General features: G+C 43.7%; 1 protein-coding gene across 5 annotated transcripts in view; it reads right to left on the bottom strand.

Annotated features, from left to right (window-relative positions):
- The window catches only part of MED24 (mediator complex subunit 24), a 598,903-nt gene that overhangs the window by 405,329 nt on the left and 168,306 nt on the right, over nucleotides 1-25,268 (bottom strand). For all 5 annotated transcript variants that reach the window (XM_069634774.1, XM_069634779.1, XM_069634777.1 and 2 more), the window contains exon 8: nucleotides 22,275-22,386. In XM_069634774.1, the coding sequence (XP_069490875.1) occupies nucleotides 22,275-22,386 (112 nt within the window). The remainder of the gene's footprint in view (nucleotides 1-22,274; nucleotides 22,387-25,268) is intronic.

The following is a 25,268-nucleotide window of genomic DNA, read 5'->3' on the forward strand; positions in this document are numbered from 1 at the left end:
AGTGGGCTGTAAACACGGGACATGTTGACACCAGACAGGCAGGTTTTGTCAAACAAGTTGGTTGCTCCCTAAATCTTTTACTACTTAACTTGTCAAAACCAACACTGTAGTACATCTAGCGTTTATCGATTTTTCAAGCGCCTTCGATACCGTTGACCGCGACCTCCTGTGGGTAAAATTACGGCGATGGGGCTGCCCGGAAGATCTTGTATCTGCCATCCAGGAGCTTCATACAGAAACATCCATAAAGATTTGTTTGGACCAAGCTGGAACATTGTCATCAGCAAGGGCGTCAAGCAATGCTGCCCGCTTGCCGCAGCTATATTTAGCTTGTTCATCTCGGACATTGGCATTGCGGTAGAGGAAGTGAATTCATTCCCGCCGAAAATAAATAAATCACACATATGATCTTGTCGTAATGGATTTAACAGCTATCGGCTTACAAAGAAAACTTGATGCTATTCAGCGTTACGTAAGCGAGAACCAGCTGTTGATCAACCCAACTAAAAGTGAAATCCTAACATTTCAGAACTTGAAAGGAGGGTCCTCGAAAACAATGAAAAAGTTTAGATGGACTCTGGGCGGAGCAATACTGAAGAGATCACAAAGTGTGAAATACTTGGGAATGCTCTTAAGTTCCTGTATCAATGACGGTCCCTGGAGAGCCGAAGCCAAAAGGAAATGTGCTCAGCTAGCCAGCCAAGCCTTAATCATAAAAAGAAAATTTGGAAAGTTCTATCACAAACCATTAAGACTATTTTATCAACAGAAGGTCACTCCAGTTCTAATTTACGGGGCAGAAAACGCCCTGGGCTGCTCTCTTGACGTATGGTCCTCCTTAGAGAACCAATTTTGGACAAAAGTGCTGGGCCTTCCACGAGGAACAATGACATCTTGCATTAGATATGAATTATCCCTGTTTTCTCTTCAAGCTAGAATTACTTGGAACCTGTTATCCTTATTTCGTAAGACACGTGCGCGAGAAAACATCCTCCAGTTCCAAATCCTGCATACCGCAACGGCCTAAGGACAGAACTTAGTGGCTATGTGGATCCAAAGATGCGAAAGCATACTAGTTGAATTTGACATCAAGACTGATATGCTCCACGAAATTCCAGACGCGGAAAAAATAAAAATCTGGCACATAGATTGGGAGAGAACTTGCGCACAAAGAGCAGCTGCGAAACTGATGACAGATGTACCAGCTGAAGCTCGTGCCTTTAATACGGCACAAGGCTACATCAGTTTATTCCCGATCCCAACGCACGTAGGCGCTTCATGTTATTTCGCATGAATCTATTTAAAACCAAAGAGCGTTTACAGATGTGGAAATGCAACAAAATCGCAAATCTTTCTTGCAGATTTTGCTCAAGAGCCCCAGAAACATTGAAGCATCTGGTCCTTTTTTGCAAAACTCTTCGCAATGAAAGAAGTTTGCACTTGGGTCCATGGAGCGCATGCCATCCGACATTGTGCGTGGATGATTGGTGGGGTCATATGTTCAATGGAACTGATTCAAAACTGCTAATTCCATTGACAAACTTCTTATGAATAATTGAAGTGCGACTTAGCTTGGTTGATGATGGCAGGACGTAGGCACTGGTCAAATGGAGGGCTGGACTTTACAGACGTTGGCGGGAGCGGGAGTGGTGGAGGAGGCTGTGGAATGACGGAAATTGATGTATGTTGCTTGTTGTTTTGTTGATTGTTTGTAAATATTTTAAAGGTTTGTATAAACCATATAAAATCAAAATAAAAAAAGTTTGTATGCAGTACCTTTTGGGACCACTACACACACCTAGGACTACAGGTGCAAGCAAAACCATCCTTTGATATAAGTCTGTACTACACAGTTTTGGTAGCGGAGCTGAGCAGCAATGCTCATCTCAAGAGGGGAATGTGAGCAGTAATGATGTTACACAGAGGTCTACAATCACAAGTGTTCAAGTAAACTCTTACACTAAAGGTTTCTTTGATAAATACTTATTAATTTATCTGTCAGATATAAAACATTCATAAGAAGGCAGCAATATAAATCACACACAAATAGACTTCAATACTATTTCAGAATACTTTTCAAGAGGAGTAAAAAGGCAAAGATTATTAGAACATGAAAGGTTACAATTATTCTTAGACAGTGCAAATACTTTGAGTTCACCAGAAGTGTCAATTCAATTCAATAGGCTAGGCCAATGTCAATGGGCTAAAGTCTTGGATAGGATAAAGACGTTCTGGTAAGTAAACGGTGAAGTGTCTGCAAAAGGTCTCAGAAGTAGTTTGTAAAAAGAAGAATCATATGTTGGGTTACAAGCTGATTAGGCCTGTGAGTTGCACAAGTTTCAAGCACTTTCACTGCGAGAGCCAAGTACTCTCAGTCTTATTTCCACAGTACCTTTCAATGAAGAAAAAGATGCAGCAGATTACTTCTGTTCCTGGCGGTCCCGGGAGATCTCGCTGTTCCTGTGCCTCAGTCGTGGGGACAAGAGGGAGGGCATTGGGGGACTCCTGCACTGCACTGGGACTGGTCCAAAAGCTGGCACTTGGCAAATTCTGGTGGTTGCGAGGAAAGCACACAAACTGGTGTCCCTCTCCCTGTTTAGAAGGTTTACTGCAGCACTCTGAGGAAAATGCAACCAGCTCCGAGATTGGTATCCAGGTGGCTTACTGTCGAGTTGATTGGTCCCACCAACTCAAAGGGAGAAGTCGTCCTTGTAGGGGCTTCTCTTTCGAGGTGAACTTGGCGATTCGGACCTGCAGCAGGGCTTCATAGGGCAAACCAACGGTCCAGGAGTTGCAGTAGCGTCCTCTTCAAGCTCGTCTTCGGTTCTTTCGTTCCAGTGGTCGACTCTGCTTCCAAGGCAAGAGACTCTCCTTTTATTCACTTCTCTCCCACTCATTCCAGCCTAGCTGTCACTCACCCAGAACGGTGGCTGTTCTTGCCGGGCAGTCAGCCAGCTAATCACCACAGAGCGCATTTGGGTCTCCTAGGAGACTAAGCACAGGGAGTTTGAGGCACCTCTCACTTCCTGCCCACCCAAGACACTTGGGCGCCAGAGGTGGTCTTCACTCCTGAAGCCTGTCAAAGGCGAAAGAACAAAGGGACCAAACCTAGTTTGCCGTGCAGAGACAAACTCTAGAAGGACCTTTCCAAAAAGAAATGGTGAAAAAAGAAGACCGGGACCTGTTTAAACAAAGGAGGCTTGGACGCCATCTTGAAAAACATGGCTCCCGCGATTTAACCCTACCGGAGCTACGCCTAGTTTGCGGTCGGGAAAAATCATGGTAGTTCATTGTAAAACCACTGCCACCAGCCACTCTGAGAGGAAAGGGTAGCAGTTGACTGCTACATGAGTATCTAGACACAGGGGATACTAAGTAACCCCTCCAGCACTCTATTGTAAGATGGAGTGTGCTGGGTCGAGGAATTTAAAAAGACTAGTAAAGTCAATTTCACTTTACTTACTCTGGGAAAGAGTAGTTTATCCCAGAGAAGGTACTTAAACCTTGGGAAAGCCTGAAAAGGTTTCCCTCTGCACTGCACTGAGGGTGACACAAATGAAAGGATGATGCCTATGGAGTGGGTTAGCCTCCATTACCAAACCAAACACAAGAGTAAAACACATTTCAAAACACATGAGAGAGTGGGAAAAAGTCTAACACTCTCTCCAGCTAAAAAAAAAAAAGTCCTCAAAATCCAGCAAAGTTGCTGGGGGTCTCTAAGGTGAAGGGAATTAGCACATTTATGAGAATTCTCCTTAACACTCCCCAACCAGGCTCCAGAGTGTCTGAAGGCAGGAAGCGAGGGAGGAGTCCAAATCCCCACAGCCCTTTGTCTTCCAGCCTGACTGCGAGATTCCAGTTCAAACTGGGAGGCTGGCTGTCCTGAAAGGATTGCCAAACACCCAAGTTTGAATGTTGCAAGGCTGTTTCCTTGGCTGGGTTCCTACATAGAAGTCCGAACCTGGAAGCTGAAGAGGTAGTCGACCACTGGAGCAAAAACCCAAGAGGAAGATGAAGAAACCACAGCTGAAACTATTGCCAACGATCGGAGAGCCTGAATTGTAACCAGAGCCTGCTGTAGCCCTTCCTTCCAAGCGACCTCAGGACTCTGAAAACTGAAGACCTCGACCAAGAGCCTGGTGGGATCCACTAGACTCAAGAAGACCTGCATTCTGAGCCATCCAATGCCGTGCTGCGACCTTGCGGGGCTGCAATACTCCAAGACCCTGGGAACTCGAGCCATTGTGCGGTGCACGGTCTTCCGAAATCCGAATCTCGCTGAAACTTCGTGGGCAACCTACTGGATCTCCAGAGGCATGATTCCAGTCCAAGAAGTCTCCTCGTCAGAGTGCTAGACCTTGCAAACAACGAGAATCCAACCGGCGATATCTTGTCATCTTCTGTGCTTCCGAAAATGCACCAAATCCACAGAGCCACATACAGCCTTGAGGAAACTCTTGCCTGGAGCTTTCTCCTCTGATCCCGGTTGCAAAAGTCCTTCCAAAGTCCTGTCTTCCATCTTTTTGACAAAGGAATCCATTGAATGTTTTTTTGGCGCAGATCCTGAAGCCTTCCTGCAGCAACTCTTTTTCTGTGCTGAGGTACTGTGTTGGCTGGGGTATTTTACCTACCTTAAGCCTTTGTTATTTCTGTATAGCTTTGGGGTGTTTTCTGTGATTGGGAGGCCACTCATCCAGTTCACTCATGCCCACTGCGGAAATCCTCCTAGAGTGTCTTCTCTGAAGTCCCTGGACCCTCAACTAACTTTAAAGTGAAATACTTGTTTGAACAGTCTTCCTCTGGCGCTCTGACTTTGCCTGCAGCTGAACCCTAACTCACCCTGCCAACAGCTGGCACCTAGACCTCTAGGGTCCCTCTACTGCCTCTGAGTCAACTCATGCTATAGAACAAGGGAAGGACTCGATAAGTAAAGGGTTCTGCATTGCAGAGAATAAAAAGTGTTGAAGTTGGTTGGTAACTGTACTCAGAGTGAACAGTTACAAAAGTTATTACTTACCTTAGAAATGTTCTGCCATTCTGAAACGTATATAGAAGGTTGTTTTACTTACCTTAGCAATATTGTACCATTCTGAAAAGTATATGCAACATATTTCTTTTCTTAGAAACTGTTTCGCCATTCTAACAAAGTAGATGCAAGGCTATAATACTCTACCCAAAGGTAATGCTGTTGGTCTCACTTCACTATTCCTGTTAGGCTAAATCTATGAGTGTCCCCAACTGGATCTTGCTTCCCCTGACTTGCTTTTAGCCTGTCCAGATTAGGTCCACCTTAGGTTTTACCTACATAGAATAACCTTGAGTCATTCGTAAAGAGTAACATTGGGTTTGTATTTCCCTGGTCTGTTTTAGACAGGCACAAAAAGAGTCTTAGGTTTATACCTGCCTTTAGGTTGCTGATAGTTCCTTAAAAAGTGTATAGGTTTTACTTAGCTTGAGTATAAAAGTGTTATCCTAAACTAAGTTAAGAGTTGAACTGAAAAGCAACTGTAATCTAATATTACACCTCGAGGTCCAACTCCCCTGGAATAACTGTTATCCTGAATCCGAGTTCTAGGTGTTTTACTGTTCCTAGACTATCCTGGAAGTATATTGTACAGTTGACTTACTATGTGATTTGTTGCTGAGCGTCACGGTACAACTGATAGGGTCTACTACCCTTTTATTACTGTAAAGAAATCTGAAAGTAACTCTTGATTTTACTCCCCAAGAATAGGTGTGCCCTATCCTGATTGTATATACAATGGTTTGACTTCCCTAGAACTCCAATTAGGTGTTCCTAAATAGGTTATATGCTTTGATCTGTACACCTTCAAGCATAGTGTTGTGTTTTTCTATAATGTGTTTATATGATCTGTGATAGTACTTATTTCCCCCCATGATTTATCTGGGCATACTTGTATTTAAATAAACCATTTATTTTTACAATACATAGTGTTTCTTTGGATCATTTGTATTTTTGTATTCTTTTATTTGTTTGGCTGAATGTTTCAACCTTTCAAATTTACATACAGTTCTAAAAACTACATATTATTCTGAAATGAGTACAACGAGAGAATAAGGAAAAAAAAGAAACTCAACAATTACAAAGAAAATACATTCAATTTCCATACAATATTAATTTCATGTAGGCAGAACCGCAGACATAAATTGAACCAATGCAATATTCATTGATGTTCTACAGCTAGTTAATAGACAGCTCCAAATCTCCTCTTCTGATCGATCACAGAGGAGATGTAATAAATTCTTGATTCCGTCTGTTGTTTTTACAAAAACGACACCAGTTTTGATTTTTTGACACAATTCCCCGTCTAGCAAGAATTTCATTTGTAGGATACAAATGTAATCGTATTCTTAACATTTGTGTTCTGACATTAACTCGACGGACATCTTTGAAAATACTTTTCCATATATCCTAAACTTTTGTGACCAAATAGTAGGATGGAGTAATCAACATACTTTTTACATAGATTTTTAGTGTTAATCTAATCTTGTCGATAAACAGCTGATTTAGCTTTGGCTGGGTTTAGAATCAAAAGTTCTAACGCTACATTGGCATCATCTAGCGCAGTTAGGACACATTTATACCAGGTATTGGGAAATTTGTCCACTGAGGTCAGAAGATAATGTGCTATAGAGTTTAGAATATTTTTCGCTGAGGCTCCTTTCAAACATTTTCTGAAAAAACCACACATTTTCCAAATTACTTGACAGTGTATCGATAAAGCACCCAATTCATAGCGTAGAAGTGAAATTGGTGTGCATCTTGGTTATTTTAAAACTGACTTCCAAAAACAACCTTCATATCGATCCCTATTTTCTTGATTTAGGCAACTGTGTTTCAGACCCATATGAAACTATTGGTATAACTTTTTGTTTATAAAAAGTTGTTATATGATTAGTGGTGAATTTACCATACTTACGCATCAGAAGGGTTGCTTGCGATGCTAAAGTTCGAATTTTAGCATCTAAAGTCAGATAGTTTGAGAGATCACCTAGGTTTCTTGTGAACGGCAAGCCTAGATATTTGTAGCTATCTACAACAGATCGATTTTGCTTACCCAAGGACCAGCTTAGATTTGATGTATTCTTTTTAGTTTTTTTTTGACAAATTACAACTTGAGTTTTTTCTGTGTTAATAGTCAAGTATATTTTGATGCTGTAATTATTCAGACAGTCAAGTAGATTTTGCAAGCCTAGAGGAGTTTGAGACAAGAGCACCAAATCATTGGCATATAATATCCACATTATTTTTTGAGAGCCTAATTTGGGGGCATCATTCAAGATATCATCGAAAGCAACTCCCAAATCCAAAATGAATAGATTAAATAAGGTCGAAGCCAAGATGCACCCCTGCTTCACATCCCTTTCTGTCTTGATACGAGAGGACAGAAGCCCTGCCAAGGATAGCCTTATTTGAATGGTGGTGTCTGAGTGTAGTTTTTTGATTATTGTTAGCAAAAAGGAAGGGCAAATATACTGCTTCAATTTATGAAAGAGCAATTGGCGATCGACTGAGTCAAAGGCACAGCGAAAGTCAACAAAAGCCATATATAAGACTTGGTTACGAATGATGTATTTCGATTTTAGCATGTTAAAGAGTTATCATATTAGGCGCAGTGCCGGAAACAAATCCTGTCTGGAAGGGATCTCTTATGTTATTGGTATTCATCCACACATTTAACCCTTTTAACACTATTCGGGAATACATTTTTCCCGGCGCATCCAACAAAGCAATGGGTCTGTAGCTTTATGGTTTGCAATGATCTCCTTTTTTGAAAAGTGGAACAATTATAGAGTGTTTCCAAGATAGTGGAATAGTCTGAGAGAAATTAATTTGTTGAAAGATAGAGAATAGAATGTTTGTCCAGAGTTCAGAATGTTGTTTGAAGATGTTATTAGACAGGCCATCAGGGCCAGGAGCTTTGGACTGACTGGATGCATTAATAAAATGCATTATATTCGATTTATATATATTGAGATGAAAGAAATCGGACCCACTGTATTTGGGGCACACATGTTACATCGGGGTGAGCAAAGATCTTACCAAAATAATCCATCCAAACGGCTTCAGGAACATTCTGAACCTGCTTGGATGTTTGCGAGGAGGAGGTTACATTATTGATTGCTTGCCACATGTGAGCTGTGTTCTTATCGCTCGTAATTTCTAGCATTTTTTCGCCATCAGATTGCATCATCTGTGCATGGTATGCACGTATCCAATTTTTAGAAGTTGTTTTTATGTGCTTTAGAATTTTATAGCGCACACGTATTGGAAGATTTGCTGCTTCATGTTTTTCTTTCCTATTACTTACTAACATTTCAAAAGTGTGAGTTCTACTAACATGAGCTTTCCGTTTTGTATTGCAAGATTTTTGTGCGCTATCATAATAAATGGAAGAGCTAGATACCTGATCGGATATGGAGTGGGTAAATACATCATTCAACAAGTGACCTAATTGTGATATTGATTTTTCTGTCCACCGCACTCGATTAGCACTGTTGTTAACAGATATTGTTCCCGACCATTTTTGTCTCGTATGTGTTAAATGTCATGCTGTTATAGGCCACTGTACACATAGAATTCTATGATCACTACACACTGTTCTTTCAGTTTGAAACAATTTGATTTTCAAGAATAGCCCACTATCTACATATTTGTAGTCAATTATGTCTTCTATACCTCTTTGTGACCATATTGCATGTGGGGGGCAATCAAAAGAGCCAGACCCATTTAGCATCAGCAAACCTCGCGATTTCATCAAATGATCCCAAGGAATCCGTCTCGTCAGCTCATGTGTCTTAGTGTGATCAAAACAGTGCAGATTTAGATCTCCAGCTACTACAGTATGCACAATCTCTGGAACAGAGGCAATATAATCGAGCAACACTGACACATCATTGATGATTTGCAGACTTTCAATCCCTTTGGGATTCCAGTATAAGTTGACTAGAGCATATAGAGTGGAATTTATGGAAACAATTGTCAATTGAGAATAAGGGTTTGGTGAGTACATATGAATTAGAGATATTTGCACTGGTCTTTGTTCATGTAATGAGGCCAGCCATAGGGCGGCCTCTTGTACCCTTTAAAGCAGGGGTAATATGTAATTCGTGATCATTCCACAGGAGAGAATCAGTGATCCATGTCTCCTGCAACATAACTATACTAAATTTTGATAATTCGCAATTTTTGTTGTTGATTAAATGTCGGAAGCCACAGGTATTCCAAGGGACTAAAGAGATCACTATGTTTTCTTCCCAATGCTCTAGTTAACTTTGTGACTCCACACAATTACATGAACAATTTTGGTTTTTACGACAACATTTCCTGGCCACTATTGTTTAAGGACCATGACACAGTTTTTTTCCCCACCTCTTTCAATAAGGAGACGTCATCCAAAATTTCCAATGGTCCAAATAGCACTACAAAACCCATTTGAAACAGTTTATCTTTAGATTGCCATATGAGATTTCTCACCACTCTCGAGGGGAACCATAATCGTACAGTACTTAAGAACTTTGTATTGATCAACTCAACCTGTTCAATGTGCGAACTATTGATATCATCAAGCACCGGGACATCTGAAAATAGTTCCATAATGCTCTGACGATTTAGATCATATTGCTGGTAAGGGTCAGGCCGACATCCAAGAATTAGAGATGTCAAGTTTTTAAGATTCGCATTAGTTTGGTTCTGCATCTTTGTTACAGATGAACATTTGGTGGGCTTTAAGGATGACAATTGTTCACTCAGTTTCTCAGGATTTATTGGCAATAAGGCTTGTAACATGTGGGCTATCGCTGCACCAGGGCTCTCTAAGGGAGTTGCCGGTTTACTTCGACCTGAATTGTTATTTTCTGGAATTCTGATGGGCAAGTCAGAGTTCATAAAATTATTACTACAGGATTAATCTCTAGTAGAATTGGACAACTCACTCTTTCTGGCAACCGTGTGTAGTGAAGTGTCAGACACGGGAGTATACATATTGCACACATTCATTTTCTCTGCATTAGGAGGTCAAAGTGCAGACTCAGGAAGAACCCCATTGGGGAGAACAGGGGCCTTCAGATCTCTTGGATTTGAGAATTGGGACATATACTTATCAACTTCTCTCCTAATCTCTTTGCGACGGAAATATTTTTCCTTTTGTTCGTCGCACGGCAGGAGAGTCTGAGGCCGATCACAAGGTGGACTAACACCCGAGTCATTTGTTTTAGGATTGGGTAAGCTGGTATGGTGTTGGACGGCTTAAATTAAGTTGTCTAAAGGCTCATATGGGACAACCACTTGTTCCAAATTCCCTAACGCGCTTAATTTGGATTTTCGAGCTTGGGACAATAGCAAATATTGTTTTGAGACAGCCGTGGACGCTATTTGACAAGTAGTAGCAGGCACCTTCAGAGTTTTAATGAATTGTTTAGAGGCAGCCGTCATAGATTGTTTGCCCCCTTTGATGTTTGTAGTTTTCTTTCCCATTTTGTTTTTCCACATGATTTGTTTTTGAAAAAGTCGATTATGCAGTTTTTAAATTTGGCACATTGGTTTTTACTTCAATACAACTTTCATCTGTCGACACAGCCTTTATAGGAATTGTGAGAGGTATATCAGTAATGATATTAGGGAAACATGGTAGGGAGGAAGTAGCCTGTAACTTATTGGCACTTGTATTTGCATCAGAACACACTGCCAAATTTACCAAGGGCGAGGAAGCTTCATCTACGCACTTCGTAGTACCCAGGTCTTTACACAAATTGACTGGCATCATACTTCTTGCAGAGCGCAGTTTCATGTGTTGTTTGCCATGCTATAATGGAGGCAATTTGGCTACTTTGTGCATTCATTTTTATAATTCAGAGTGTCAAATAGTTTGATTATAGTGTTCATAGTAGTTTGCATTGCTTCAAAGGCTACAGCTAATAATTTAGACATGCCATTATTTACCGGTTAAGTTCCATTAACATTTTGCTGGTGAGGGGTAGGAGCTAAAAATGAGGATACTGCACTTCTATTTCGATGAGTGATTTCAGATATATTCGGAGAGAGACACGTTTGGCGAGAAGGATCATTTTTCCATTAGAGCTTGATTTGAAGACTATGTTTGATGCGTTTAAATCTATAACTGCAATATCATCATCACTCTCAGATTGTTGCCCAGAAGTATCTGCGGCTACAGGTGCCAACCAAGGATTTGCCTCTTAAAACAGTATTGCCAGACATAGTTAGTTCAATTACATCTTGTTCATCAGGCACGACATAAGGGGCCACTTTCACATTAATGCCACTGTTTAAACAAATGTTTTGTAATCTGCCAATATCTGTAGATGGCTCTTTGGGCACTGTTGGTGAGTAAAAAGTTCCGATGTCCGTAGTGTTAGCATCATTATCAAAGTTCCTACCTCATTTCTTGCTGTATGAATGAGGTCTCGGGGTTGAACAGGCTGGTGGTATGCTTGCTACGTTTTTCGCTGCAGAGGCATGTTAGTTTTTAAAGTATAAAGGTTTTGCATGATTTCACTAATTCGAACAGTAGATCTACAGCCACGATCTCGTGACGCAGTATGTTCGTGGTTGTATACATTTACTCAGCTGTTCAGAGTACTAAAAAAAGAGGGTAATTACTAACTCACAGCAGAGTAATCAAACCAGACAGATCAGAACACCAATGAAAAATAAAAATAATAATAGAGGTAATAGAGATAAAGCACACTCAGAAAGCACTGCAGCCCCATGACGTGCGGCAAAGCGGTGCTTTCCAGGTGCTTTGTGCTAGGTGCGCGCATGCTGGTGCGCGCGGAAGCCTCTTTTTAAGAGTTCGTGAGCACTGGGGGGCGGAGCTACAAGCCCGCGAAGTAACAATATCTTAAAAACAAATGTAAAAGGGTATAAATATAACTAAAAACACTGAAGTAAGTATCCACTTGATCCAAGAGCCAAGGAGAGTTGTTGTAGAGTATAGAATACCAGTATTAGTTCCAAAGCTGAAACAAGCGTTAGCACTGCAGCAGCAGGGTCCGGTGCAAAGCGGTGCTTTCCAGGTGCTTTGTGCTAGGTGCGCGCCTATAAGCCTGGCTGTTCTGTCTACGCTACCATCAACTCAGGTGGTACAGCCTTATTCTAAGAGTGGAGTCTTGTACTGTCTCAGTTGAATAGTTTTACTAAGCCCCTAGTTGGACTTCAGAAAAACTGTGCCAACAGCGGTTACATCTGTAGCAATGTTAGAAAGGGAAAAGTTTTCTTATTATCTGTTATAACATGCACCCGTGGTTTCTAACAATTTATATGGTCATATATTTACTCTGCAAACACATATAGTAAAGTCACTTTAAGGGAGGAAAATAGTTAGTGTAACATTATCTTGGTTCAAGGTTCTAGAGAGGGTTTCTTGGCACAGCAAGTCTTAAGTTAAAAAACGCAACCTTAGCTAAAGGCAGTTCAGAGAGGCTCAAAGCCTTGACAAGCATAAAATACGAAGAGTTCCTGAAGATTTCTCCTAGTGTTATAGAAGCAGCAAGTTAACAACTAACAAGGGAGACATGTAAAAGGACTCAATGAAGGTACACAAGCAGCGGCTTGGGTCGGAGGTAAGTGGGCGGAGGTGACCATGGACACGTCTGGGTGCACTTCAATGCTCTGGAGCGACTTTTCAGAATCAGGTAAGCAATACCTTTTCCCCCACAGTACCTTAGGTTTGAAGGAAATGTTCGTACTGGATGCCCCGCGATGTTGCAGCTCTGGACCCGACCTCTGGATTCTGTGGTCTGATGACTGGATGGAAAGGAAAAAAGGACGGTATCTCGCAGCAGCAGTCTTGACGGAGAACCTGGGACACGACTTTCAGCAAATTCTTGGTTCACTCTGTGGTTTTGGCGCCTTTTCTACAGCACCAACAAGGGACACAGATCGCCCAGTCAATCTTCTTCGGTTCCTGCAGTCCTGCACTCCGGTGAGGGGGTCTTGGCGAGTTGGATCGGCTCTCTGGAGGTCCTTACAGGTTCAGCAAAGATTTGGACAGATTTGGCCTTTCCACAATGATGCAATCGAACAGGCAGCAGGTCTCCTGGTATTGGGGTTCCGCAGCTCTGGAAACTTCTAGGTCTCAGGAGTTAGTCTTGAGACTGGTTGTTCCCACCAGCAAAAGGGAAGGTGCCTTCTTCTTCGGAGCTCCTCTGTCACTTAGGAAACAGGGTCAGGAAGGCAGTGGTAGCTTCACTGTGTTGCAAAGTGTCTGCAGACGTCTCTGGTCGTCTTCATCTTCAGTTACTTCAGCTTCCAGTGGTGGACTTGCTTTTCACTACAGAAGCCTCACCTTTTATACAGTTCCAGCACAAACTCGTCTGCAATCTCTCTCAGCATTTACAGAAAGGGGCGTTTGGTTGTCCAATCAGGACAGCGTTACCCCCTGCGGGAGCTGTCTTAGGTAGAATTGTAATTTCTGTGCCAATTCCCTTTAACCTTATAGACTTCCAGCTCTTTTGCTGGACTCAGGGCTTTTTAATTTTAACTCCTAAGTGAGTGGGACTTTCTCACTCATGTGTTTTTCTGACTAGGATTTTCTGTGTTTCTTACTGTTTTATGGAGTCTGGAAAACTCCATAGGCATCTGCTTTTTGCATTGTGACACACATCACCTTTTGTGCTGTGCCACTGAGAAGTCCTTTGGACTTCTCTTAATGTTTAACTACATTTTCTTGGGTGAACTACTGTTTCCAAGAATAGTAAGATGACCCCGGTCTTACTTACCTTTTCCTTTGTGGGTCCAGCACACACCAGCCTATGTGGAGTGCTGGGGGTTACATAGCAACTCCTTTAAACCCATTCCTCATGTAACATTCTTGCACAGTAACTCACTTGAATGGCTGCTGGCAGTGGTTTCTAGTTTACTACCTCAGCTGCAGTACAGCACCTAAGGGTGACAATTTTCCCAAAATGGTCCCAGTCTTCTTTTTTCACCATTTCTTGTCAGTTTGTCTCTTTTGGGCTTTTACTCTGTTTGAATTAGGTATGAGTCATTTGTGTGTTTTACCTTTGGCGGGCTTCAGCCCTGAAGCCCGCCCAACCTCTAGTGTGTTTGTAAAGGCAAGAAGTGAGGGAGGGTCCAGAAACTTCTCTGTCCTTTGCCTCTAGGTATGCCTGAGTGAAACCAGTTACAATTGGCCGGCTGGCTGTCCTGAGGGACAGCCACCCTGCAGGGCTATTGACAGCCTAGGGCTTTGAATGAATGGGAACTTGCATAAAAAGCGAGGTTTTTAGGACTAGAGGCAGAGTCGACTACTGGAGGACAACATCCGAAGAAGACGTGAAGAGATGACAGCAGCACACTCCTGGGCTGCGAAGTGCCCGGTGAAACCCTGCAGCTGTGCTGACCCAGTTTTCGAATCGACTGGGAAGACCCGTACGGGACAACTTCCTGCATTAGGCAGGTGGGATCAACTATTGTGGCGCAAACCCCGACTTGCTTTGACTTTCCAAGGCAGCAGAATCCCAATACCCGGGGTACCTTGACCATCTGTGAGTGCATTGTCTTCTGCAGTGCTAATCTGGGCATCCAGAGGACCCTACAGAAGCAGGGAATCCATGTCCCCTTCACCAGAGTCCAGGACAGAGGGATCTAGGAACTTCTAACCAGAGTTGATTGTTCTTCTTTGGCGCTGAGAAAAAGGCACCAAAACCACAAAGAGCCGCTGAATCCTGAGGAATCCATTGCTGCCGAGTCCATCTCTTGAGTGCTGCTGAAGGAGCCCATCAGACGCCTTTCCTTTCGTCACCACGACCAAGGACCAGGAACAAGGGTCTGCTGCACTGCAACCAGAAGGCACCCAGCTGGAACACATTCTTCAGTTCACAGGCACTGTGGGGCTTGGGGTACATTATCCATTTGCCATGTGTGGTGCTTCCTACCTTTGGGAGTGCTATTTTACCCTATTTTGAGTTGACCTCAACTCACTTGTACTGGCCTTTCAGCTTGTGCTTCTTCACTGTGATTCCTCTTGAGTTGCTGTGATTTTCCATTTGAACTACTGGTTATTTAAAGACATTTTCTAAGAAGAGAGCATCAGAACCTTGACTTTGCCCCGGACATTGGCTGTCCTGGCTCCCTAAAGGCCACCTTCTGAACCTATTGGCTTTGGCAGTGATTGTTCCATTACAGGTTTTAATTGTTGAACACTATTATTGCTGGGATAAAAGACTTCCTGCATCCCTTTGAGAGAATCTAACTCTTTTTATAGAATACCAGTATGTTCTGGCCTAACCCTAAACTTTCCCTCCTTTATAACTCAATACTCCAAAGGTGATACAAAATAAGTGTTATACTGACCTCGAACAACGCCATCTTCGGTGCTGGAAAATGTGTAACATATGAATTACTCACCTGCGCTATTGTTCACTTTTTTAATTGAATCCTAACTTGGGATTAATGTTACTGCTAGCTACTGCTTTTTAAAGAATGCTTTAAATGTCTTTGTGTATAAATACATTAATATTATATAACTTTAAGTGTGCAAGTGTTTACTTGGATATCTGTATCTACCGATTTCATTGTACAGCTCCACAGCTCATATTACCCCTCCTAAGATAAGCCTGGCTGCTCAGTCACGCTACCAACTTGTGTAGTACAGGCCTATGTTAAAAGACAGTTTACCTAATACCAAGAGATAAGTCTTGTGTTGTCCCACATCAGTTGGACTGCGCTAATTCATACCTAACAAGCTGGTCCTATTCAGGCACTCTGGCAGATGAAGGACAGTGGGTGGAAGACTCGTCCCCCACTTCCTGCCTGCCTGCCCCGACACTCTGGAGCCTAGGCAGGGATACCCAAGTATTCCCGGCAAAGGCAAAACACACACTGTCCCCCCCCCCCCCCAGAATGGTAGAAAGGCTAACAAAGAACAACCACGCTAGTAATGGCAAAAAAAGAAGGGAGGCCCCAAGTTGGTACTTGGGTGACCCTATTCTGCACTACCGAGGCTATGGACATAGCCTGTGGTATAACAAATACACAATAGTTGGTACACATCCACTGCCATCAGCCATAACTAGGCGATCGTCTATGTGGCTAAAAGGTCACAGGAGTAGAGACAAGTGCCTATCTCTCATACTATAGAGTTTTGGGACAGATACTATCCTTTAAGAACTGTAGTTACTTTAGGATACAGAAAAAGAATCTTAAAAGGAGGACCCCAAGGGTCCCCAGCAACATTGCCCATAAGGAGCGGTGTGCTGCAGTAGGAAAACACAGTTGGCTTTAGGAGCTACGGAGCAGACAGACTCCACAGTACAGGTAGAATACAAAGAATAGAATATCAAAAGACAGAGCCCTCAAGATTGAATGAGTGGAAAAAGGCTCCACTCATTCCGGGTCTAAAGAAAAAAGTCCAGAAGTCCAGCAAAATATTTTGGGAGTCTCACTAGTAGAGGGGATGAGGCACAATAATGATACATCTCCCTAACAGCCATTATAGGGCATTCCTGCTTTTTTTTTTTATTGGATTTTATTGAGTTTTCAACATAACATATTGAACATCATACAGTTAATATTCACTACATTGTCATTAAACAGAGAAAGGACAGTCTTCGTACCATTCTTCCCATAAAAATTAGACCTTTGTTTGGAAACCATTTTCCCCTTCCCCTCCCTCCTCCCACTCAGGAACTGTGTTACTTTTCAAAATACGTTCACCATAGGGTCTTATTCTTCAAATTACCCCTCATGTTCAGATTTGAGTTCCTTACATTGTTGTTGCCTCGTGAACAACAAACTAAGGTGCTCTCCAGAGCGTGCTCATATGTGGTGGGTGTGACCTTGTTCCAATAACTCTTCCCCACGCATCCCCCAACCATGTGCGTTATAACATTTTATGCTTGACTTCCTGTATCTGTATTGGTCTGAGGACAGGTAATGTACATGTCGATGTAATATTTCCACATTGTCTCATATTGTGTAGCTCTCCCATGTAGATCCGCAGTGATCCTTTCCATTAGACATATGCTGGTGGCAACCGTTTCCCATTCTTTCTTACTCTGAGTCATGACTGCTTTCCATTTAATCACTACACATGCTTGGGCTGCCAACAGCTGAGGGGCGATCAGTCCCGTTGCCCTCTTGAACTTGTCCTCATCCCTCTCCAACCCAAAAAAAACAAGAAGAAGTGTGCGCTCCCGTTGGATCCCCTCTATATCCTTGATCCAACCTAGAACTTCATCCCAGTACACTCTTACTCGGGGGCACCCCCACCACATGTGCCATTAATTCGCACTTTCCCCACATTGTTGCCAGCATAGGGGACTTACTGTTTGAAACATCTTGGATAGTCTGTGGGGGGTCATATTGCCACCTATGGGGGAGTTTCGTGGCATGCAGTTTGTACTAGGAGGCAATAGATACCATGGAGGTTCCCTTACACATTTTAGACCATAATTCAGGATCGCTTTCCCGACTCTCATCCGTTTCCCATCCATTCTTGCGTTTGGTCGTGGACCTCTTCCCTGCATCTATCAGAGTTCTATACATGATTGAGATCAGCCCCTTGGTTTCATTGGGAGTGTCAAGAAGCGATTCAAAGGGGGTGAGGACTCTCTGTATTTTCTCTTTCCATGGTCCTCTCATCAAGGTACCCTTAAGCTGGAGAAAGTGGAAAACGGACAATGTTCCTATGCCCAATGCGCTTTCGAGATCGGTGAGCGTAAAAAATTCACCTTCCTTCCAAAGCTGCCCAACTCTCTCTAGACCTGCCTCAAACCACCCCTGAAACCTGCCATGGTCCGGGATCTCTTCCCAGATCCCTGGCATTTCTGCTTTTTAAGGACCGGAAAAGGCCATACTAGCTGGACCCCGTGTCCCGGGCTTATCTCCAGTAAACATTTTCAGCTTCAGGCTGTCCTTCCTGGGACGACTCCATCCTCCTGCTGGCTCTCTTCACTGGCTGGGACACGGGTTCCGTACTGAAAACAACAGGTTGTTTTACTGACAGCTTTACCAGCATGGTCGTCCACCTTGGTGTTGGTCGCTGCTGTCGCCTGGAAGGGTGTTGAGATCCCAACAACCCCCCTCATCTGCTCTTCAAGACCGTGCTGGGATGCCCCCACCATAATTGCTTTGTGGAGCGGTTTACTGTGGCTGGGCTGCCTTTCTTTGCTTGTTGAGCAACCAAAACCTGCTTTGCCAAATTCCCCTGCCTTTTCAGAGCAATTTGAGATGCTGCTTTTGATTCTGGATTGTAGGTCCTACTCCTAGGAAGGGCGATTGTTCTTTTTAATTTTCTAGGGCATCCTTAGTCTGGGATTTAAGCCCCAGACTGTTTGGATCATGTAAATGGCACCTGGAAAACAAGCACTGTACTCACTGGGTTTATTCGCTTTAATTAATCGTTTTAGGAACCAAACCCATACACTCTTACCTCTGTATGGAAGAAGATGTTAATGGGAGACCCTACCTATTGTCACCCTCTTATCAGAAATCCTGAAGACTGCAGATTAAGATGGGGTGCTGCAAAAGAATGATGGGTGGTCGTACTAGCTTGGCCTAGGATCCTTTTGCCCTAGCAGCGTCCTGTTGGTGTAATCCCTGAGATGGTCAATTCCTTTGCTTCAGCCCAGTACTCCTAACTGTGGATTTGTTGCTTAGCGGCAAGAAATGTTCCTGGCCTTTGCAGTGCTGCCTTCCTGTAAAACCATATTGTTCCAAGCACCTTAAGGTGGGAGTCTTCCTGTCCTGGGCGAGAGGTGGCTTGCTGCTACTCCACCTCAGCTCTGTTTTCAGCAGCCTCCTGCTTTGACCCCGCCATGGGTCTGTTCTCTTGCTGGCGGGATACTTCATCCAATTCTCTGAGAGGGCCTGAGCCCTTGGTCAGGTTGCAACACCCTCCTGGTGCTATCCCGATTAGTGCAGCTGCTTCGGCCCAGTGGACCAGAATACCAGGTATCTTTGACAGTCTGGGTCTGTTTGTTTTTTGTTTTTTTATTTACTAAAGTCACCGTCTGGGACAGGACTTCGGAACATCCACCTTGGGTGCACTGGGTTTCAACTCTTAAGGTCAGTCTGAACTACCCAAGGGTATGGTAGAGTGGTGAGCAGCCAGGATTAGTCTAAGAAGGGAGGAGGGCTGCAGTTAGGTACAAAGACCTCTGAGCATACGTTGATTTAAGAAAACACCTACACACCAAGTCATATAAAAATAGACATTTATTATATACTCTGCACACTTTTACAATTCTAAGTTCAGGTAAGCACTATAAATGAAACATATATACAGTATAGGACCACTGGCAATGCTTTTTCAGAAACAAATCACATAGTAAACCAACCGGAAACACATATGCAAACTTTCCAAACTCTTAGCTACTTCTTATAACTGCAATCCAATCCTGTCTTAATAGTTCAAAGCTATCGAGTACTAGTATGAGTCTCTCAAAGTTCAGATGAGTCACTGGGCCACCAGTGGCTTGGAGATGGCCAGGAAAAAGCGGAAAGAAGCAAAACACTGTTTTCAGAGTACTAAGGTCCAGGACGGATCCCCTAGAGTTGCAGGCAAGTAAATTCAGTGGTTAAAAAAGTTGGCTCAGGGAGGTTAGGATGACCCCCCTGAACAAATGCCTCAAGGACCAGTTCCGAGGGTAGGCAGTTTTACCGCCAAGTACAAAGCAGTGTCCCCCCCAATGTTACTCTATGTATACTTGAGGGGTAGCAGTATACAAGCCATCTGCAGCTCCCAGAGTCGCAGGATCCTACAAGCAGGCCCCAGGTAGGCTTTATCAGGGGTGAACACTACCTTTAAATGAAGAAGGTTTTGCTGCAGGAAGGTTCAAGCGGTGAGGCGACAGAAAACCTGGCATCCTGTTTTTTTAGCTCGATTGACTGAGAGGTGACTTTGGTGGATCTGGCGATAGCTCTCGGACAGAAGTACGCCCAGTTATGGATCTTCAGGGTGATGGCTTGTTGGTGCCTTTTGCAGGCTCAATGGACAGACTGTTGTCGCGGTCGACTCTACTCAATTTCTTGGTCTTCTCTAGTGAGGGGACTCTCTGGAGCCAAATCGATTTGTTGCAGACTTGGAAGGATGCCCTCAAAGTTGCAGGCGAAACCGCGCTTCGGGAGACGTTGCAGAGTGATGTGGCCGAGGACCCCAGGAATTGGGGTTTGTAGGCCCGAGAGGGTGCAGCTCTTCTGGGGATGGCACAAATTGTAGCTTGCTTCAAGACTGATTAGGCCCACAAGTCTATGGGAGGAAGTCGTCTTCTTCAGATCTTCTATGTCGATTAGTGTGACAAGGTTCGGAAGTAATGGCAACATCCTGCTTTGTCCTCCTTTTCAAAATCTTCTTGTTCCAGCCGTCGACTAGTTTCTGCTCCAAGACCTCCAAATGTACCCAGGAGAGAGGCAGGAACACTGGCTCATTCCACCAATCATGTTCCATGCACCATTCAAACCTGGGGGGGGGGGGGGCGGTGGGGGGTCAGGGTGGCTGTCGAATGGCGAAAGCCAGCCTCCCAGTCTGAACTGGTTTCAGCCAGGTACACTGCTGGGCGAGAGGCATGGGAGTTTTGGTTGACCTCCCCCACTTCCTGTCATGCAAAGCACTCAGGGAACCTTTGTGGGCTTTCTATGAGAAGCCCGGCGAAGACAAAGCACCCTTCCCCCACCCAGAATAGTAGAAGGAGATCAGAAAGGACAAGCTATCTTGTTCAGGGCTTAAACAACAAGGCCACCAATTATTTATTTGGTATGTGGTGCCTTATGTTCCTTTATCGTAGCTGCGAAGACAGCCTGTGATAAAGTACAGAAAAAGTTATGTAAAAGGTACACTGCCACCAGCCTGAACAGATGGGATTGTCACAGTAACAAAATGTTACTGAGTGGCAAGAAAAGGGACACACTGTATCCCCTCAGCACACCACATAGGGTGGTGTGGGCTGATCTCGCAAAATAAAACACAGGTAGGATAAAAAGTATCCCCGGCCCTGGTAACTGCAAGAGTTAGTCAGGGAGAGGAATTAAACAATGGAGGATAAGCTCTAGGAGCTTCTGACAACACTGCATAAAAGGTGCTTTGTGTTGCTTCACTAAAACGTAGATGCCTAAAAAACAGAGGAAAGCATAACTCTGAAAAGAAATCCAAAAAGGGACCAAAAAAGAGCCCTAAGTCTGAATAAAAGGGTTGAGTGTGGAAAAAAGGTTCCAACTCACCCAGGAGAATTAGTCAAAAAATCCAGGTGTCCAGCAAAAAGTGCCGGGAACTCGCAGGGAGTGGTGATTTCACACAAGGAGAGAAATCTACCCTAAAAGGGTCCTCGCTATCTGAGGGTTCAAGTCACTGAGCATTCTACCACCATTTGCTAGACCTAAAAAAGAAAAAAATAACTCATACTTAGGGTTCTCCTGTCATTTCTGGCCCAAATCCGATGAGATGTGCACTTTTAGAACTTGTCCCCAGGTCCTGTGAGCCTGATATGTTCTTCAAAGCCTTCATCAAGGGTCCCTGTGGTCAGAAAGTAGCGGGGCTTTGAAGTTCCCACCTTCTATCTTGGTTTTCCATTAACTGTAGTAGGTCCACGTGTGTCCTTTGCACCCAGCTCATCCTGGACAGCTAGTTTTTAAATCGTGTGCAGAACTGTTACAGGGTGCTCCTCTGCTGTCTCTGCACGTTGGTTGCTTGGTCTGTGGCATCTTTGCTCAACTTGTCTATTCAGTCACTATGAATTGCTCCGAATCACCGACATTATAGCATTAGCTCTGTCCCCCATCCCTCCGTCCCCTTCCACAATAGAATCTAAAATAAAGCACAAATTGCTAAAAAATGCCTACAAACGAGACACATTTCAATTAAAGCTCAGTGTTAAACGCTGGGTACTAAAATCAGTAGAAATTCAGACTTTAAAACTCAGTGCTCAAAACTGAGTGCAGAGTTCACTCTGCTATCATGCCCCTATACAAAGATAGTGGCTTTACTGCAGGTCACTTTCTGTACTGTTAACGAAAGTCCCAACCACTTACATGAAGGCCCAAACACCACCACTGAAGGCATGCCTTTGAGGGTGCAAATACACTCATTAAGGCTAAGAGGTCATGAGCATCAACACTACCTGCTGAGCAGTATAATACTCATGACAAAAAGCAAAATGCTACAACAGTGAGGGGCCCAATGTGCCTCAACTGGGCCCATATTCCAACACCATCACATCATACAGCTGCTCCAGTGAGAAGCACGGTCTGTTGCGGACAACAATCATGATTGAGCAGGAGCTCCAGAAACACCCACCTCTTCACGAGCACCACACACTCCTCTGCTTGACTCCTCAGCTGGGGATTGACCAGGCTTGGAAGGCTCTCATCAAGTTTCAGCAGGGACTGCTCGAGGGATGCCCAAGACACTGTAGAAGGAAAAAGAGCAAACAAATTTAAGGGGAAGTGAACTATAATTAAGAATCATAAACTGGGCCAGGGCAAACTACACACCCTGCCCCCATCTTTGACGAAAGACTAAGAAGCAGCAAACAATGACCAACAAAAAATAAACAAGCACCTTAAGAGCTTGAGAGACAAAGGTACAAAGGAGCACACAAGCACACTTTACAAAGAAAGAAACAGAATGTACCAAGTGTCGCAGGGGAGAAATGTTAGGACAACATTCCATTTGTAGGGGGTGCCTGCTGCCGCATTTTATCTAACTCAAAATTAGGCTTTTCTAGATCTTGGACTTTATTTTAGTGGGCCGAGGGACTTTTACTCGGGTCCCCTGCAACTGCAACTTTTTTTCTACGCTGACTTCTGATAACCATATGGCTCTTAGGGCGGAGGTGCTTTTTTAAGCATTCATTATTTTCCCTAAAGTGATCATAACCCAATAGTTTTGTGAGTAGAGTGGTGGCAACTGTAATTTAGTTTTAGATTCACCAGGATTGCAGCCAATTTACCACATTAATGGCCCAATGTACCAGTATGGTAGCCACTGGGGTACATTATTCTTTTTTTAAAAGACCTATTCAAGACTTTTGTGTTGGGCCATCCCTTTATTTGTGGGCGTTAGGGAAAGATTTACAAAAAGAAAATCTGTTCTCTTCCTTGAGCCCCCGTGCACCATCATTGGACTAAATGGGATGTTTTTATTGTATTTTGAAGGTGGGTGACACTTTTAGATCACCCACCTCCTTCACTCATGTTTGTTTTGGGGACACTGAATGCCCTATTTGGGTTTATAATGTGGGGTGATCTCTCCCTTTTGTTCTGGCATTTGTGTTTCATATAGAAGCACCCACTCGCCCCACCACTTTATATGGTGTGCTCCCAGGGGTCTTTAGGGCCCCTTTTGTAATTTCATTACGGGTGCTCTGGGTAGCCCATGGGTCATCATCTCCTTTTGATGATGTGCATTTTAATCATTGCAGCACAACTCCATGCAGCATGGAGTGCCTTGGGGACACCTTGTGTCCCCTTCTCCTTGTCTTAAGTAAAATTGTCTTTACTAGACATCCTCTGCACAGGCTGCTAGGGTAGTTTCCCTAAAGTCCACTTGAGGTAATACTTCATAAAACTACCCCTGGGCATACAGGTCCCCAACTCTTGGTATAAGTCTAACCTACTCAAGGAACCGTAGTAGAGTGGCAGAGCAGTCAGGCTTACCATAGTGGGAGGTTGGGAGCTGTAGGTAAGTACACTGAACCCAAATAGTCCAACGAAACACACAGATAACGTTCTCTTAAAATATACACATGTATTATATTAACACAAGGAAGCTATTACAATACTTTGTTCAATTAACCAACACACGTAGAATACTTAAATATACCTTTCAAAGACTACTGCTTGCGGTACAATTGTTACAGAGTTTGACACTAATGACAGTTCTGAATTATCAGTACGACTGCGCACTTGCGTTAAGACAAAGATATACAGTAATTGTATTAAGTTAGCAAAACCAAATAAGATAAAGTCTTTTAGGAAGGAAAAAGGTTGGTCAGTCATACAGTTGCAGAGCTCAACTTTCTAGAGACACTTTCTAGGCAAACTAACCCTTTTAAAGTCCAAGCCCTAACTATACAAAAAAGTCAGTTCGGAGGGGGTTCAAAGTCCTTTGAAGCAGCAGAACAGCAAAAGATGATCAGGATACTTTTTGTCTCTAGGAGAAGATACTTATCGAATGAACACAACGATGGAGAACATGCAAAAGGACCCACTAAAGGGACACAAGCCGGTAGCTTGGTCAGAGATAGAGTGGCCACCCTGGACACCTCTTCACGCAATCCAGTCACCCTGGAGCGGCTTCATGGTTCAAGATAAGTTATACCTTTCACCCCACAGTACCTTAGGTTAGAACAAATGCTCGTAACTGGACTCTCTTCTGTGGAGCAGCGACAGACCAGGTCGTCTGATTCCGCGGTCTGTTGACGAAAGGAAGGACTCCGCTCCCCTTAGCACTTCCCTCCCAGGCCCCCATCCAGCACTTGTCCACTCCTCTGCACCTTCTTTCAATTCTGTTGAATAAAGTGCCTTACAAATGCCCAATAAAATGACATTAAATTAAAATGAAATATTTCGGCAGCAGTCGCGAGAGAGGACCCGTGGCACGGATTTCTTTGGTCTCCCTGGCCAGTCTGCGGTTTTGGTGCCTTTTTCTCAACACCAACAAAAGACGGCACTCGCCCGGTCGATCTTTGATTCCCCGAGTCCTGCACTCTGGGGAGGGGACTTGGATCGTGTCTCTGGAGGATCACCAAGAGCTCAGCAAATACTTGGACTGATTCGGCCTCTAAAAGACTTTGCACTGCAAAAGGGTAGGAGGTCTCCTGGTATTCTGGGTCTGCAGCTCTGGAGAGACACAGCACCTCTGAAGATGGCTCAAATTGCAGTTTGTCTCAGGGCTACTTGGTCCCACCAGCCAAAGGGAAGGAGTCACTCTCTTTGGAGCTCCTCTGTCGAGTGGGAAACGTTGTCAGAACAGCAGTGGCCGCTTCACAGGGTCTACAGGCATCTCTGGTCGTCTTCTACTTTGATTACTTATGTTTCCAGTAGTCTACTTCCCTTTCACCTCAGGTACCTCACTGTTAGGGAGAATTCTCAGAAATGTGCTAATTCCCCGTCTACCTTAGAGACCCCCAGCACTTTTGCTGGAATTTAGGACATTATTTTTACCCCGAAGAAAGTGAGACCTTTTTTTTACACTCTCTCATGCATTTTTATTTGATTTGGACTCTGTTTCTTTTGGTTTTGGAGTCTAACAAACTCCATAGGCTTCATCTTTTTGCATTGTGATACA

This window comes from Ambystoma mexicanum, chromosome 13 (genome assembly GCF_040938575.1).
Source record: "Ambystoma mexicanum isolate Mex_15411 chromosome 13, UKY_AmexF1_1, whole genome shotgun sequence".
Lineage (NCBI taxonomy): Eukaryota > Metazoa > Chordata > Amphibia > Caudata > Ambystomatidae > Ambystoma > Ambystoma mexicanum.